Source organism: Chlorocebus sabaeus, chromosome 12 (assembly GCF_047675955.1).
Source record: "Chlorocebus sabaeus isolate Y175 chromosome 12, mChlSab1.0.hap1, whole genome shotgun sequence".
NCBI lineage: Eukaryota > Metazoa > Chordata > Mammalia > Primates > Cercopithecidae > Chlorocebus > Chlorocebus sabaeus.
Window position 1 is genome coordinate 64,097,599 of NC_132915.1, and position 18,660 is coordinate 64,116,258.

Sequence of the window (18,660 nt, forward strand, 5' to 3'; positions counted from 1 at the left end):
GACTGCCTAAGGCCACAAGATTAGAAGTTAGGATAATACATGTTACACTGTTAACTTTTAGCAAACTTTGCTTTTGTTGAAAACCTTCTAAGTGTGGGATTTCAATTCTCCTTTGCTGTTAATAAGACCTTGTTTAGTCTAAATTAACTTAGAATTGGTATAGATGGTTCCTTCCTGGTTCTGGGAGTACTATAAGGCTTGGCAGAGTGCAAACAACTTGCAGGTTTGAGCAGACCAGTTATTAGGCAATTTTCCTAACTCTGCTTCTACAAGAGTTTCCCTGTCAATTACTGAATACCCACTGTGGTTTGTTCCCCCCCCCCCCCAAGTCACCCGGGGGGAACCATCTATAGTACTGTCCTGAAGGGAGTTCCTCCTAGGTCTGGTCGGACCTTTGTATGGTAATTAAGATTTAAATCCCCGGTTAGGAAACCTACTGGGTTAAGGGAATTTTCAGTGGTTAATGATAAATCATCTTTTTCTAACAGAATAACCCTTACTTTAAGATTTTTGAGTTAGTAAGCTACCTTTTTGCTTTTTGACAGGATAGTTCTGAACTGGTGAGGTGTGCTCACAATGAGGTTTCCTCTAAAAGTTATTTTTCTGGTTTCTTCTGTTAGCAAAGGAGTTGCCGCTACAGACTAAATGCATTTGGGCCACCCACTGGTTACTGGGTTAAGGATTTTTGATAGAAAGGCTACAGGTTGTCAGTGGCCTCAGTGCTTTTGGGCTACACCCTTGTTTACACTGACAACGAGGTGGTATTGGAATGTTATAGGGTCAAGGAGAAGACCTTCAATTATCAACTACAGGTTTTAAATTTACCCTGGCTTTTAAGGGAATAGGTGTCATGCGCGTCTATGTGAAGAGACCACCAAACAGGCTTTGTGTGAGCAATAAAGCTTTTTAATCACCTGGGTGCAGGCAGGCTGAGTCCGAAAAGAGTGTCAGCAAAGGAAGATAAGTGTGGGGCCGTTTATAGGATTTGGGTAGGTAAAGGAAAATTCCAGTCAAAGGGGGCTTGTTCTCTGGCGGGCAGGAGTGGGGGTCACAAGGTGCTCAGTGGGGGAGCTTTCTGAGCCAGGATGAGCCAGGCACAAGATAATGTCATCGCTTAAGGCAAGGACCAGCCATTTTCACTTCTTTTGTGGTGGAATGTCATCAGTTAAGGTGGGGCAGGGCATTTTCACTTCTTTTGTGATTCTTCAGTTACTTCAGGCCATCTGGGCGTATATATACGTGCAAGTCACAGGGGATGCGACGGCTTGGCTTGGGCTCAGAGGCCTGACAATAGGGTACACTGTTTTTTTCTTTACTACTTCTATTTTTCTCTTTCTTTCTCTCTCTTTGACTCCCTCCTTTGTCTCTCTGCCTCTTCCCCCGGCCCTGCCTCTCTTTCCCCTCTGTCTGCCTCTTTCCCCTCTCTGTCTCTCTCTGCCTCTCTTCCCCCCGCCCACCTCTTTCCCTCTCTCTCTCTCTGCCTCTCTCTCTCTCTGCCTCTCTTTCCCTCTCTCCTCTCTGTCTCTCTCTCTCTCTTCCCCTAGGGTAGGGACCTGCAGGAGTGGAGCTGCTCTCTCTTTCCCCAAGAAGAAAGGAAAGGGCGGCAGTGGTGGGGGCCGGGGGCGGGATGGGGGTGTTGTGTCAGATTCAACCCTTGAAATTAGCAGAAGGCTCAACCCCTCAACACCAGGCATGTCTCACCTTGCCTGTCCTGGAAGGCTCAACCCCTCAAACCAGGGGGTGTCTTGCCTGTCTTGGAAGGTTGACCTGTTTCTCCCCTTTTCCCCCTCTGAAGGTCCTTTGCACACTTCCTACTCGTGCTTTTCTCTCGCCACTCCCCCAAGGTAGAATCAGGACCTTCTTAGTGTTGGCATGCCAGTGTAAATCCTACAGCAGGATCCACCCTAAGCCATATGAGGTAGCTACGGAACCACAGAGAGGACCCACTCATTCCTTCCAGCAGTAGGACTTGTCACTGTTTCATGTGTCTGTGTGAAGAGTCCACCAACAGGCTTTGTGTGAGCAACATGGCTGTTTATTTCACCTGGGTGCAGGCGGGCTGAGTCCGAAAAAGGAGTCAGCAAAGGGTGGTGGGATTATCATTAGTTCTTACAGGTTTTGGGATAGGCGATGGATCTCACAAAGTACATTCTCAAGGGTGGAGAGAATTACAAAGAAACTTCTTAAGGGTGGGGGAGATTATAAAGAACATTGATCAGTTAGGGTGCGGCAGAAACAAATCACAATGGTGGAATGTCATCAGTTAAGCTATTTTCACTTCTGTGGATCTTCAGTTGCTTCAGGCCATCTGGATGTATATGTGCAAGTAACTGGGGATATGATGGCTTAGCTTGGGCTCAGAGGCCTGACAGTTACCATCCACACGAACAACACCGCAAGCAGGGTTGTTGGTGATCATTCACGTGCATACACATTTAGCCCTCCAGAATTTGACCACCAAGGAAGTACTTTACTGGCTCCCGTGACATCTCCTTCCTTGGTCTGTGCACAAAGTCATTGCTGCAGTATGTGAGGATCCTTTAAGCTAGGTTGCTGGACAGTACCCCCCGCACCCCTGTGTTGCTGAGAGCTCAGGTTATTCCTCACACTGGGTGGGTCTAGATTTCTCACCCCTGAGGCCGCCACAATAGGGCAGGGTGCACCTCCTCACGAGAGAGAACCAGAGACCATCCCGGAGGGGAATGTAATCCCGGATGAGTCCCCCAAATTGTTATATATAAAGTTTCGGTGCCACAAAAGAAATAGCACTCGAATATAAAATTTTCTTTTTAATTCTCAGCAAGGCAAGTTACTTCTATATGGAAGGGTGCACCCTTACAGATGGAACAATGGTGAGCTCACACTTGGACAAGGGAGGGAAAAGGGTTCTTATCCCTGGCGCACGTGGTCCCTGCTGCTGTGTCATTCCCCTATTGGCTAGGGTTAGACCGCACAGGCTAAACTAATTCTGAATGGCTAATTTAAAAAGAATGATGGGGTGAGTGCTTTGGTGGGAGTCAGGGCAGAGCAGGTAGCAGGTAATTGGAATGAGTTAGGGTGGAGCAGGTGATCAGAATGAGTCAGGGTAGAGTAGGTAATTGGAATGATCAGGGTGGAGTAGGTAATCAAAAAAGGTTGCTTTACGAGGAAGTTAAGTTTAAAAGTAGAAGGGAAAGAACTGAACATACTGACATATTAATTCTTTGAAAAGAAATTTAGAACTCATATCTAACAGGAAAGAGTGGCATGACATATTTAAAATGCTGAAGGGGAAAAACTTTACCTAGACTAGTATATCTAGTGAAAATATCTTTCAAATATGAAGGAAAAAGAAAGACTTTTCCAGACAAACAAAAGTTGAGCAGTTTCATTAACATCATACTTGTCCTACAAAAAAATGCTGAAGAGAGTCCTTCAACTAGAAAGAAAAGGACGTTGAGCAATAAGAAATCAGCCACCATGCCTGGCTTCATTATAGTTTTGATTTGCATTTCTCTGATGATCAGTGATGTTGAGCACCTTGTCATATGCCTGTTTGCCATCTGTATGTCTTCTTTTGAGAAATATCTATACAGATCTTTTGTCCATTGTTAAATTGGACTATCAGGTTTTTTTCCTATAGAGTTATTTGAGCTTCTTATAATCCCAGCATACAGGCAACCAAAGCAAAAATTGACAAAATGGTATCACATTAAGTTTAAAATCTTCTGCACAGCAAAAGAAACAATTAGCAAAGTGAAGAGACAACCTGCAGAATGGGAGAAAATATCTGCAAACTGTCCGTCTGACAAAGGATTAATAACCAGTCCCAAACAAAAGAACTGCTTTTGAAATAAATTTAACAACCTACCTGCAGAGAACTAAGGCTTGTAAATGTGAGTGTCAGCCCTTAGAGTAAAACCCACTTAATTTAAAATTTGGGGGGCTTGAGTTTGCCTGCAAGTTTCTTGTACACCCTAGGGTGAAATTTGTTAAACAACATATTCTTTCTACCTACACAGAACTCATGGTTTCCCATTCAGAGGAGTGGCCTGTTAGGAAAACAAAATTAACCAAAAGAAATGAAATCTACTCCAGCAACCTATAATAATCAAACTATTATTTTGCTTATATTTTTAAGCGGACTAGAGGGAAACAAGTAGCATAAAAAGGTGGATGAGGATGAACAAATAGAATAACTGACTCTGGAAGCTGGGTGTGGTTCCCAGCTACTTAGGAGGCTGAGGCAAGAAGATCACTTGAGCCATGAGTTCAAGGCTATAGTGCACCATTACTACACCTGAGAATAGCCACTGCACTCTACCCTTGGCAACATAGCAATATCCCATCTTAAAAAAAAAACCTGAACCTAGAATAAACAATTATATTTCAGGGAAGAGAAAAGAAAAGAACTTTAAAACATTTTTATGACTATTCTCAGAGAAAAGAAGCAATTACATATATAAAGTAAGAATAGGTTGCTTTAAAAGGGGGAAAGAAGAAAAACATCTAAGAACAACAACAAAGTAGAATTTGGGGAAGCAAAAATGGGATTGCTAATTTTTAAAGGATTAAAATCTCTCCTGGACCATAAAACAAAAAGACACAGAGATAGAAAATATGAGAGAAATAATTTGTTTTTAAACAGAGGGTCAAACTAGAAAGGTTTAGTTATAAAGAGAAATCCCTTTAAAATTCTCATAGAGATAAAAATAAGATATTAACAAAAATTAGACTTAGATTGGTATCAGATTTCTCAAAAGCACCATTGGGTCCTAGAAACCAGTAGGGTCATACCTTCAAAGTGCTTAGTGAAACACATTTTAACCTAGAAATCTGTACCCAGGAAAACTAGAAGTCAAGTAAGAGAGCAAACTTGTTCCTACCCTAGGAGCTTTACCCTTGCTGGCAATGTCTGCCCCCAAGTCTTTGCATGGCTTGCTTCTTTTTCATCATTTAATGCTACCTTTTCAGATAAAAGGTCTCTAACACCCCCACTAAGACCCTCTATTCTATTAACCTGTTTTATTTTCCTCACAGCATTTATCACTAAATGATATTTTTTTCATTTCTTGTTTGTTGTCTACCTCTCTCCATAAGGATGTTGTCTTTTTTCACTACTGTGTCCCTAAATCCCTGGAACTATCCTTGACATATAACAGGAGCTTCATTATTATTTGTTGAGTGAGTGAAAAAAATGAATGAACGTCTTAGCCACCAGATTATGAGCCTCTACAGTAGAAATTACACCATATTCATCTTCATATTTTTGGAAGTGCCTTGCACAAAGTAGTTCTTAGTAAATCTCTATTGAATTATTAAATGAAGAAATGTCCTTGAATTAGCTGGGTTCTTATCAGCTCAGCAGTTTTGTTTCTGTGGTATTTGTGCCAGGACATTGCCGATGTAGTGGTATGTAAAACACTTCCATTTCTTGCAGTAAGCTGAACCAGAAATCCTTCCTGATTTAAACACTTAATTTTCCCCCATTTTTTGGAAACACCTCTTAGAAGAAAATCTGACAGAAACAGGAAGCACGTTTAGCAAAGCTGCTTCCTGATGAGCCCACAGCTGAGCTGGGGGTTAGATCCGTTCTCTCTCCCCAGTGACCAGAACTCCCAGTGGCAATGCCTTCTAAATCATGATCTATTAACTAGGAGTGTATTTGTGAGACAAATGAGCAAAGTGCATGAAATTGAAATGGTGCCAGAGATCCAGGATCTCCTTCTGGGGTAAGGCACAATGTAAAGCACAGATGTGAAGGGTCAAAGGCCCCAAGGAGTGCTTTCTTTTGACAGACTGCCTATGAGGCCAGGGAGCACCTTTATGAGACCAGTGGCCTTGGTTCTAGGTCAGTTTTGTCAAGAGTGACAAAATTATTTATTTCACTCTTTATTGAAGCCACTTTTTGCTAAATGGGAGGCTGTCTGCACTTCTTTGGTCTGACTAGGTCTGGTGTTATCTCTAGGGTCTGTAGCAATAACCAAACAAACTAATGATTCCTTGTTTCTTTCTCCTTATAGAAAGGAAGTAAAGTGAAGCTTTAAAGACTAAGTACCAAAAATCCCTACCACAATAAAAAGAAATGTAGAACATCTGCAAGGGCTTTGAAGGCCTCATGATGGCAGGAAAAGCTCTAGCAATGAAGAAAGAAAACACTGTGCCCTACACCTTCAGGATTCAGGCTGTGGGGGAAGCCCGGCTTTCTGGGACTTGGGCTGATGAGAAGTGGTCTTCCTTTCTGGTGGCTTAGTGTGAGCAGTAGAACTCAAACTCAGATCAGTAACTCACTGAGGCTTTATCTGAACCATGAGAATAGCTTTGTTTTCACATGATTAATTGAAGAGAAAGATAAAGAAGTGGGAATAAGATTGAGAAGGAAAGATTGCATGGCCCCAGAGAAACCCTCATCACAAAAAAGCTGAGCTACTCAGCGTGAATCTGGATTTGGCTAGGAATAAAAGCAGATTTTATGTGTTTTGTCCCAATTCTCCTTTGTTTTATTGTTCCCCGGCCCCTCACTCAACTCTCAAATACCAGTTTTTGATATTGAATATTAAGCGTTTAGTGTTAATTTTTAAGTAATACTGGTTTTATGTTTTAAAATAAGATCTTTACCCTTTAGAGCTATATATTAAATTATTTACAGATGAAATTGCATAATGTGACAGATTTGTTCTGGGAAGGCAGGGGAAGAGGAGGTTTGGATGAAATTAGACTGGCTATGAATTGACAATTGTTGAAGCTGGGTGATGGGTACATGGGTGCATGGGGGTTTGTTGTCCTATTTATATACTTTAATTGGTGTTTTAAATTTTCCATAATAAAAAATAATTTAAAATCTCAGTTTCTGGGAATGGTCCCAGTTAGACCTGTTCCTCCTACTTTTCTAGTCTTATCTTCAAAGACCTTCCCATCAGTGGCACAAAGATGAGCCCTTCCATTATCTAGCAATGGGGATGGGTTGCTTTGAGCCAGCCATACTTTGTGACCAAGGTCACAGATGTGAAGACTGTTGGGTAGATGTAAAGACTGTTGGGTAGACTTTGAGGTGGTTCAATAACATCATGTTGTCTCTAGAGGCATGTCGACATATTGGGCTGGTAGGAATGTAAAACGGCATAATAACTTTGGAAAACATTTGGCAGTTTCTTAAAAAGTTAAAGATAAATTTGCTATAGGATCCAGTGATTCTACTCCTAGATACGTACAAAGGAAATGAAAGCTTATGTCCATGAAAAGACTTGTACACAGATGTTTCATACAGCCTTGTTTGTAATAGCCAAAAACTGGAAAAAACCAAATGTTCAATAAAAGAAAAATTAGTACACAAATTGTGCAATATCAATACAATAGAACACTACTCAGTATTAAAAAGAAATGAATGATTGATAGACGCAAAAACATGGATGAATCCCAAAGTCATTATGCTAAGTAGTAGAAGCCAGAAAAAAGAATATATACTATATGATTCCATTTGTATAAAATCTAAAAATTTCAAATATTCTAAAGTGTCAGAAAGCAGATTAGTGGTTGCCTGAGGACCAGGGGAAAGGAGAAGTGGGAAGGAGGAATTACAAAGGGCACGAGAAACCTAGGAATAATGAATATTTCATTAACTTGAATATGGTGATGGTTTCACAGATATGTGTGTGTATGCGTGTGTGTGTGTATGTCTAGTATATAGTGTATACTTCAAATATGTGCAACTTTAGGGGGATAGTGACTGAAATGGGACATAGGGTTGTTTCTGGGTGCTGAGAATGTTCTATTTATTTGTTCTGGGTATTTGTTCCATTAGTGTGATTACTTTGGGAAAATTCATCAACAAATATCTGTGATTTCTGCATATTTCTTTGTGTGTGTTAACAATTAAATGTTAAATAATCAAAAACAGAGGGCATCAGATTAATCTGGAACCATGAGTAGTATAGTTGTATTAGTCAAAGATAACCAAAATAAAAAACAGCCTTAAAATCTCATGGATATGTGACAATACAATGAAGGTTGTTGTGGGGAGGGGCAACTTGCTTCACCAATAACTCAAGAATACTCTAGCCATTCTAGCTAATGGCCCCACCAACCTCTTAGATTTCAGGATCTTCTACTGGATTCCCTGTATTCAACCAGCAAATGGGGAAGAAGAGAGAATAGGAAGACTCACACATGATTTTTTTTTTTTTTTTTTTTTTTTTTGAGATGGAGTCTCGCTCTGTTGCCCAGGCTGGAGTGCAGTGGCATGATCTTGGATCACTGCAACTTCTGCCTCCTGGGTTCAAGCGATTCTCTTGCCTCAGCCCCCTGACTAGCTGAGACTACAGATGCATGCCACCACACCCCACTAATTTTTGTATTTTTAGTAGAGATGGGGTTTCACCATGTTGACCAGGATGGTCTCAATCTCTTGACCTCATGATCCGCCCACCTCGGCCTCCCAAAGTGTTGGGATTACAGGTGTGAGCCACTGCACCTGGCCACACATGATAGCATTTTAGGGCCAAGCGTGTAAGTAGCATAATCACTTCCATCAACATTGCGCTGGCTAGAAAAGAGTTACATATAACTGCAAGAGAGCTTGGGAAATGTGCTCTACATATGTGCTCAGAAGGAAAAAAAATAGAATTTAATGAATATATATGATTATCACTGCCACAATCTACCCTTCTGATCATCATATCCATTTCATTTTTCCTCCCACATATGGAACACCCTCATCATCTCCCCCAAATCCTACCCAGTCACTGCATCCAACTCAGAGTCCAAGATCTCTCACTGATGCACAGTTCTCTCCATCAGATCTAAATGAGGTTCCTCTTGGTCTGGAGATGTGAGAGGATCTCCTTTATTCATTGCTCTCAGTGATTTCTGGCTCCACTTCTGAGAAGTTGTCCCTCATTCTTTATCCTTGCTGACCAACCCTGAAGTGGATGTTTGGGAGTATACTCTTCTTAGGGACTGCAGTTTTTGTAACCTGCTTCCTGCCCAGTGTGGTTTTAAGGATTTCCAAACAGTCACAGGCTTTTTTAGACCAGGCTCATAGTTACCTAGTAATACCATTCCTCCAAAACCCATAAGGCTTCTCATCTGTTTGCTTCCAATTAGTTTCATGAGTCAGTAACCCCCGCCCCCGAAAATTCTTTCCTAGACATAGTTTTTGAGTTTGTCCTATTTCTTCGCTTCCTTGCCCCTCCATGCCCTTCTCTTTCAACTTAATGGCAAGAAAGTTGAGGCTATGTGGAATAATAGTCATGGGTAAGAAGGTATCACCTTTAACCTGAACTTTGCCTAAAGGCTGAGTCACTTTATTCAGTTGAAAATAATTATTGGGCCTTTTTTGCTTAAGGTTTCAATCTTATCTCTTCCTATTTAATGTCTAGAAGTCATAGTTCTTTGATGCCCCATGTTTCTGTATCTTCTCATTTCTGCCTACAAATTGGCTAATTCTTTCCCTTGTTTAACTTTAAAAAAATTTTTTTAGTAAAGATGGGGTCTCAGTATATTGCCCAGGCTGGTCACAAATTCCTGGCCCCAAGCAATCCTCCTGTCTGGTCTTTCCAAAATCCTGGGATGGCATGCATGAGTCACTGCACACAGCCAACTCTTTCTTTTAATACCTTTCAAAGGCAGCCAGTACACAATATTTGATTCTTTCTAACCACTTCTCTTAGAGCTGCAGGTTCAGTAGGCATATGGTCTACCTTTCAGTTTTACCAAATTCTTTAATGTTAACATGACTACCATATTTTCAGCCTTTTATATCAGTTTCCTTATCGCCCACCCCCTAACTGCTAAGCCCCACACATTTTAGACTTCTATTAAAGCAGCTTCAATAATGGAATGATTAAGTGCTTAGGTTCTGGAACTGGTTCAAAACCTGTTTCTTCTACTCAGTAGCTGAGTGACTTTAGACAAAATTCTTTCTCACTCTTAAGTTCCTCATCTATTATTAAAAGAGGATTATTGTAAATATTAAATAATATGTCCAAGGAGAGCTTCTACTGGAGTTTCTTTTCTATCCCATGTACTGCTGCCTAGAGCCTGTGAACTATAGGGCCTCCCTGCCCTCCTAGGAGAGGGTCGCTTTGTTGAGAGATAAGGCTCTACCACTGTAGAGCTGAAGCAGTACATATCTTGGATGAAATGTTCATTTAATTCTTTTTTTTTCATTTATAGATTTTCCTGGGTTTAGGCATCATATGTTTTGTCCTAGCAGTTGGGCATGGCATTTGGCAGAACAAGAAAGGCTACCACTTCCAGATTTTTCTGCCATGGGAAAAATATGTCTCTTCATCAGCTGTCTCTGCCATCCTCATATTCTGGTCCTACTTCATTATTCTCAACACCATGGTGCCCATTTCCCTCTATGTCAGGTAGGCTTCTTTGATCACTTTGGGGTGTGGGGGAGGAGCTGACTTCATACTGTCTACTTAATTCCCCAACCAGAGGGTGAACTTTTAAAAAGCATACACTTGTGCTCTTTAACCCCTTACTCTCCACAGTACCTGGTGTACAAAATAGCTCTGAGATATATCTAGAGATTGCATAAATGCCTTCCATGTCCAGAATACTGTGCTAGGAAGACACTGTGTGGTTTATACAAAAAGAAAATTATCCCTGCCCTCAAATAACTTAAAAAGTATGTGACTAAATAAGACATACAAACACATGAAATAACTAGAAAACATACTCACAAATTTGGTGATGCTAACACATGGGTAGGTTCCCCAGGAAGATAGGCCAGGCAGCCCATAGTTTACCAATGAGATAGGTCCAAACATTCACTTGTAAGTCAATTAATCAGAATTCAGAATGCATTTTCCCACAGAAACAGTGTGACAGATGGCAGATAGGTGTAATTTTGACCTAAGTTCAATTCCTAAAAGTTGTAGAAGAGAAGAAGAAGGGTTTTTCTTACTCTTTTTCATAAGCACCTTGAATGAAAATTTGAAATAGTGGAGAAAAGTATTTGCCCTACTCTGATCATCCTTTTCTAGGTTCTGCATTTCCTTACACATACATACGCCCAAATACATTTTAGTTTCCTCCTTTGCAGGCTTTCTAAACCCTGTACCGGGGCTTTTTGGCAATTAAAAAAAGTACCCTACGTAACTAGATTACCTTATTTAGTAATATTTATTGAGTATCTACTATGTGCTAAGGTTTAGAGAGATTGCTGTGGTGGCTGGATGTGGTAAAGGATGGGAGGAGTCCCAACTCCAGGCATAGAGATTATTAGTAATCAGTCGATGATGAGGACCTGAGCACTTCCTTCTTTACCTCAAAGGAAAAAATCCCCATCTCTCAGTGCAGCTGTCTCAGACAGGGATTACTAATAATCACCCTTATAATAAAGCAGATTAAAACACATTAAGTATGAATGATGATAAGAAGGAGACCCCTTTAAAGTCTTCACTCTTTTAAAATGAACATGCTTATTAGCCATAAAGAATCTATAATGGATGCTATTTGGAGCAGAAGAGGAGTATGACAAAGGCAATAGGGAAAACTCATATAAAATGAGAAGAGGTTGTTGTGGAAGGAAGCACACCACAGGCAGGCTGGCTCTGCCTGGAAATTTATCAGAGGTTCAGTCCATAAACTATTCCTGATTTCCATAACTTCTTTCCTTCTTCTGAAATAAACTCGAGTGTGTTGAGTTCCTCTGTCTTCCCCATGTGACAGGAGCAATAATCCTCCAATTGGGCCAACACAGCCTTTTATAAGTTAACTGTTACTCTATCACACCTTGCATTACTGCAGAAATTCCAAAACTGTAACTTTTCCTGGATACATTTTAGAAAAAAAAAAAAAAAAGAATAAAAGACAGGTATGACTCAAAAAAGTTAATCAAATGTATCTGGGTACAGGTGGTAAAGCCTTGAGTGATAATGGCCAAAGTCGGCATTACCATGGGTTGGCTGGTGGGAAGGGTACTTTAGAAGGGTAGAATCCCAAGGAAGACACCCTGATTTTCAGATGCTAGCCCTGATCTACCACAGGACTGCTAAGAAAGAAACCAGGATGTTATATTTGCTTGTCCTGTTCTGACGCAGAACCATTCTTTTTCTTTCTCCTTAGTGTTGAAATAATAAGATTGGGCAACAGTTTATATATCAACTGGGATCGGAAGATGTTTTATGCACCAAGGAACACACCAGCACAGGCTCGTACTACCACCCTTAATGAGGAGCTCGGCCAAGTCAAATACGTGTTCTCTGACAAAACAGGGACTCTGACTCAGAACATTATGATTTTCAACAAATGTTCTATTAATGGGAAGCTCTATGGTATGCATGTCTTCCTGCTTTCCCCAAGTCCTGGGGAATTTTTACTTTGCAAATTGTTTTCAAGACGAATCTAGCTCTAAATCTATAAGCCTCTGGAATTCACATTTACCTCCTATTCTCACAACTGTCTCTATTCTCTAAGCAAAGACCACCCAGCCCAAACAGTTCTAACCAAAAAGCATTTATTTAGCATCTTATAGGTACAATCTATTGTGTTGGGCATGGAGAATACCAAGATGTACAAGACTTAGTCTCTGTCCTCAAGGAGTTCCTAATGTCTATATACTCAGTTTCACTCCCATTTTAAATCAGATGGATGTTGGTCAAAGGGTACAAAGTTTCAGTTCGGCGGGAGGAGTGAGTCTTCAAGATTCATTGCACAGCATGTTGATCCTAGTTAATAATGCATTGCATATTTCAGAATTGCTAAAAGAGTTTTAAGTGTTCTCACTATAAAAAAATAAGTTTGTAAGATGATGAATATGTTAGTTAGCTTGATATAATCATTTCATGGTGTATACATATATGAAAACATCACATTGTATCCATAAATATATACAATTATTTGCCAATTAATAATAAAATTAAAAATAAATAAATGGAGCAGTCAATGTATTACTGAAGCTGCTAATTTCCTGATTCCCTTTTAGAACAATAAATATTATTAAGAGAAACCATCAAAGGGTAGTCAGAGTTTGATCAGTGTCTCCCAGGCCCAGTCCCTTATTTATCTTTTTTTTTTTTTTTTTTTTTTGAGACGGAGTCTGGCTCTGTTGCCCAGGCTGGAGTGCAGTGGCCGGATCTCAGCTCCCTGCAAGCCCCGCCTCCCGAGTTCACGCCATTCTCCTGCCTCAGCCTCCCGAGTAGCTGGGAGTACAGGCGCCCGCCACCTCGCCCGGCTAATTTTTTTTTATTTTAGTAGAGACGGGGTTTCACTGTGTTAGCCAGGATGGTCTCGATCTCCTGACCTCGTGATCCGCCCGTCTCGGCCTCCCAAAGTGCTGGGATTACAGGCTTGAGCCACCGTGCCCGGCCCCTTATTTATCTTATGCCTTAAGCATAAGCTTGTTTTTGTGATAAAGTCTTCATGTGTGTGAACACTCATACCCAGTGTCCTAGCTAACAGAAGAAGGTAATCACATCTAAAAAACTAGAACACATGGGATAATCTTTCTGGGGTGATGAAAAAGTTTTTAAACTAGAGAGAGGTGGTAGTTGCACATTACAAATGCACTAAATGCCTCTAAATTGTACACATTAAAATGGATAATTATATGTTAAGTAAATTTCATATCAATAAATAATTGAAATTTTTGAATTTAAAAAAAGCTAGGCCGGGAGCGTTAGCTCATGCCTGTAATTTCAATACTTTGGGAGGCTGAGGCAGGCGGATCACCTGAGGTCAGGAGTTCGAGACGAGCCTGGCCAACATGGTGAAACCCCATCTCAACTCAAAATACAAAAATATTAGCAGGCATGATGGCACACACCTGTAATCCCAGCCATTTGGGAGGCTGAGGTGGGAGAATTACTTGAACCCGGGAGGTGAAGTTTGCAGTGAGCCAAGATCACGCCACTACATTCCAGCCTGGATGACAAGAATGAAACTCCTGTCTAAAAAAAAAAAAAAAAAAAAAAACTAGAGCACTCTAATATTTCCTATTATTTCCTATATTTCTTATTATTTGTTTGGTAACCATGTCAAACAAATTTTCATTTATATAAACTCTGAAGGCTTATTTTTGGATGAGTTGATTTGGGTGAGCCTTTTAATTCTCTGGCTCATTTTAAGACCTGACCATATACTGGGTAAAGTTGAAAAGGACCATGAGTGTTTCCATGCTTGGCATCAGACATGTCTTCTACCCCGATTCTGTCTGTCATCCACTGGTCAAGAATCCCAAACACTCTAAAACTAAGTCCACACCTCTTCTGGGTAACTCTTATGATTGGAGAGCTTTCTGAGGTGTGAAGCGTTTCACTTCTAGCTTCATCTTATTCTCACTTAGGAGGGAAGAGTTGAGGCCCAAGCAAAACTCTTCTTACTATTGGGTTAGGGAAAGGAGCTTACTGGGCACTGGGAGCTAGGTGGCCTGAGGAGACTGGGGGCAGCTTGACTGCAAGTCTAGGATGAAGGAATCAGAATAAATAAGCTTTTAAGGCCCCTCCTTTAAATCACCATATGACCCAGCAATTTGATTCCTAGGTATATACCCCCAAAACTTGAAAACAAGAACTCGGATACATGTATACCAACGTTCATTGTGACATTATTCACGTAAGTCCAGAGGTAGAAATAACCCACATGTCCATCCACATATGAATGGATAAAGAAAATGTGGTACAGCATATACATACAATGGAATGTTAATCATCCATTAAAAACTAATGAAATTTGATACATGCTACAACATGGATGAACCTTGAAAGCATTACACTAAATGATGTAAGCTAAACACAAAAAGACAAAAATTTTATGATTCTACTTATGTGAACTATCTAGAATAGGCAAATTCATAGAGACAGAAAATAGATTAGAGGTTACTAGGGGCTGGTGGTGGGAAGAAATGGGAAGTTTCTGTTTGGGGTGCTGAAAAAATGTTGAAAACATATAGTGGTGATTGTTGCACAACATTGTGAATATAATTAATGTCATTGCATTTCACATTTAAAATAGTTAAAATGGCAAGTTTTATGTGATATATATATATATATATTTTAACCATAATTTAAAGAAATTCAAACCCTTCTTTAAAACCCTTGCCAAGTCTCTGCTGTGTTCACTTACCAACAGGTGATACTTATGACAAGGATGGACAGAGGGTGACAGTCTCTGAGGTGAGTGATTATAGCTCCATGGGAAATGCATGTGGGAGCTGAGTGAGGCTGTGCTTCAGAGAAGCACAAATTGAGACTCCCTTAGCCACTGAAATACTAAAGCTTTTATTGGCCCCGTAATATCAGAAATATCAGAAAGCATTATGTAAATGACCTATGTTTAATTCTGAAGATCTTCGTTTGTTCTTTTTAAACAAAAATAGCTTTATTGGCTTTTTCTCTTTAAAAAATAATCCATGCTCATTGTAAAAAAAATTTAAACAATACAGAAATGTGTGAAGAAAGTTAAAAGTATTCCATCCCATTTAGATAGCCAATGTAAAGTTAGGGAGTATATCTTATGCTTTTCTTTTTTTTTTTTTTTTTTTTTTGAGACGGAGTCTTGCTTTGTCACCCAGGCTGGAGTGCAGTGGCCAGATCTCAGCTCACTGCAAGCTCCGCCTCCCAGGTTTATGCCATTCTCCTGCCTCAGCCTCCCGAGTAGCTGGGACTACAGGCGCCTGCCACCTCGCCCAGCTAGTTTTTTGTATTTTTTTAGTAGAGACAGGGTTTCACCGTGTTAGCCAGGATGGTCTCGATCTCCTGACCTTGTGATCCACCCATCTTGGCCTCCCAAAGTGCTGGGATTACAGGCTTGAGCCACCGCGCCCGGCATCTTATGCTTTTCATGTGTATATACACACACACATATGTACATCTAGATCTAGAAGATGGAGGAGACAAAATCATAGTATGCATATTATTTCCAGTTTCCTTTTGTTCACTTGACACTATTATTGTCATCATCTTTCCATGTCAGTAGGTCTAGGTTTACATCATCATTTTGAATGGGTATCTACTATTCAATTCTATCAGTATACCTTAATGTATTTAATTTCTTATTTTTATTCCATTTTCTTTTGTGATTACAAATGACATTTTGGTAATCATTATGGCACATACATTTTGTCTACCTTTCTAATTATTTCTTTAGAATAAAGTCCTAGAAGTAAAATTTGTTGGTCAAAATGTAGCCATGTTTTAATACATTAGATAGTGCCATATTGCCCTCCAGGTAGATTTGCATAACTTTATAATCCCACCAAAAATATATGACAATTTCTTTCCCCCCATATGCTTGTCAGAACTGGTATTAACAATTTTTAATCTGTTGAAATTTAATTGATGAAAAATAGTATCTAATTATTTAATTTACCTTTTTTGATTACTAATTAGATTGAATCATTTTTATGTGCTTATTTTTCTTCCCCTTATCATCTCTTTATTGCCCATTTACACTTACTTTGTGAACTGTCTATTCATATTCTTTGGCCTTTTTTTCTTATTTGAAAATGCTCTTTATACAGTAAAAATACCAGCTCTTCCTTTGTCTGGTGCATATGTTACAGTTATTTTTCCCATTTTGTCTTTTGGTTTTTAATTTGTTAAATAATATTTTGTGTAGAAGTTTTTTTTGTTTGTTTGTTTTGTTTTGTTTTTGTTTTTTGGAGACGGAGTCTCGCTCTGTCGCCCAGGCTGGAGTGCAGTGGCCAGATCTCAGCTCACTGCAAGCTCCGCCTCCCGGGTTTACGCCATTCTCCTGCCTCAGCCTCCCGAGTAGCTGGGACTACAGGCGCCCGCCACCTCGCGCGGCTAGTTTTTTTGTATTTTTTAGTAGAGACGGGGTTTCACCGTGTTAGCCAGGATGGTCTCGATCTCCTGACCTCGTGATCCACCCGTCTCGGCCTCCCAAAGTGCTGGGATTACAGGCTTGAGCCACCGCGCCCGGCCTTGTGTAGAAGTTTTTAAGTCATGTAATCAAATCTATCAGTCATTTTCCTTTATAACTTAAGGATTTGTGACATATTCAACAGTCTTCATAAAATTATAAAAATATCTTCCTATTAATTTTTCTTATCTCTAGCTGGTTAATTTTTACTGTTTTCTCTAGTATTGGACCCAGATTTTGTTTATGGGTTTGTTTTTAAGTATCCCTTCATAGGGGTTCCTCTGTTGCCTTCAGGGTATTTCTCACCTTATCCCTGTCTTGCTAGACCCAATTCCAAACTCTCGGCCACTTGACTTATATACCAAACATCTGACTCCAGTTCTTACCCCTATCCATCCAAAGAGATTGGGAAGGGGAAGGAAATTCAGTGATTTGCCTTAAATCATCTTCCAGGGCTCGGCTAATGAACTTGGCAATATAGGCAAAGTTATAGCTTCTAGGGAGTAAATCCCTCCTGGAGTTTCTTTCCTCTCCCTCTTCTGTCCACGACTGATTGACCATAACACATTTTTCACTAAATCACTGGACTCTTTGTTCTCTTATAAACAAACTTACCTGTAACCTCAATCCCTTCATTAATTGAAACATGATTTTCCCTGAGAACATTTCTTTTTCTTCCATCTCTCTCATACTCTGCATACCATAAACTCTGGATACGATAAGCCCAAAGGTGTTGCCCTCATTATCCTGTGCCATGTTTAACCATTAGTTTTTCTCTCCTACACAGTCTTTCTTCCTGTGATGCTTATGACTCTGGCTATAATCATCTTTAACTCTTCTTGTTGTTGCTATCTAGAAAGCTTCTGGCTTCTACACCCCATTCACTGAGGGCTCTGAAACTTCTCCCTCCCCTCCCAATCACTGCTAGTGTTTTGGGGGGTATTGTCGTCTTTACTGGACAACCTATCACTGTGGACTCTTTCAGGTATCTGAAAGAATCCTTCAGATGATCTCTCTGTATCACCCATTTCCATATTACCATGTCATTGTCCAGAGTTGTACTACTGTGGAATTATAAACTTTCTTTTCACAATCTTAGATCACAAACCTTATTCCTCCATATTATCAGTACATGGTTCAGTACTTGAGATTTTTTTTTAAGTATTCCTGCTTTTTTATCTCATGGAGATTTATAAACCCTTGGCTTTCCTTTTTCTCCAGTCTATCAATTCCTTACAACTTTACTTCCTTTCCTAGCTTGCCTGTCTGTACCCTGAGATCATAAGCATCCTCAGTACCTTACTAGTTCTCCTTTTCTTCTCTTTAATCACTAAACAAATCTCAACCTTGAATTAACCAAGCCATCGACCCTGCTCTGTTTCTAATCTGAGAGTGTTGAGCACTATTTTGGAGATCACAAAACCATTACAAATTCAGAGACTCCACTGTCCTCTGTCCCAGTGCTACTTGGCAAATTTTTCACCATTTTGTAATTGGCTTCATATTTTATTCTCCGTATCAGCTTTTCTAAACAATCACCATTCTCAGGCCTTCTACCACGCTCCCCTGGCTCCCCAGTTTGTACCAAATGATATTCCTTTCTATTTTACTGAGAAAAATCCAAACTATCAGCTAAATATCCTCCTCTGTACATATATTTTAACCCGCCTTTACCTCCTTTCCTTCAGTCTCAAAAAAGGTATAACTTTTTCCTTCAGTACTAATCTATATATTCTAGATTCCATCCCTTCCTACTTCTTCAGGAACCTCAGTCAATCCTGTATTCTCTCTTTCTTAATATCTGAATATCCCCTTATATGATTTTTTCCCCTCAGCTTGTCTTTTTTC

General features: G+C 40.0%; 1 protein-coding gene across 1 annotated transcript in view; it reads left to right on the forward strand.

The window, feature by feature from the left end:
• LOC103219230 (phospholipid-transporting ATPase FetA-like) overlaps positions 1-18,660 on the forward strand; it is a 109,800-nt gene that overhangs the window by 60,036 nt on the left and 31,104 nt on the right. The window contains exons 11-13 of the mRNA XM_073022226.1: positions 10,153-10,349; positions 12,058-12,266; positions 15,061-15,104. Coding sequence (XP_072878327.1) covers positions 10,153-10,349; positions 12,058-12,266; positions 15,061-15,104 — 450 coding nt within the window. The remainder of the gene's footprint in view (positions 1-10,152; positions 10,350-12,057; positions 12,267-15,060; positions 15,105-18,660) is intronic.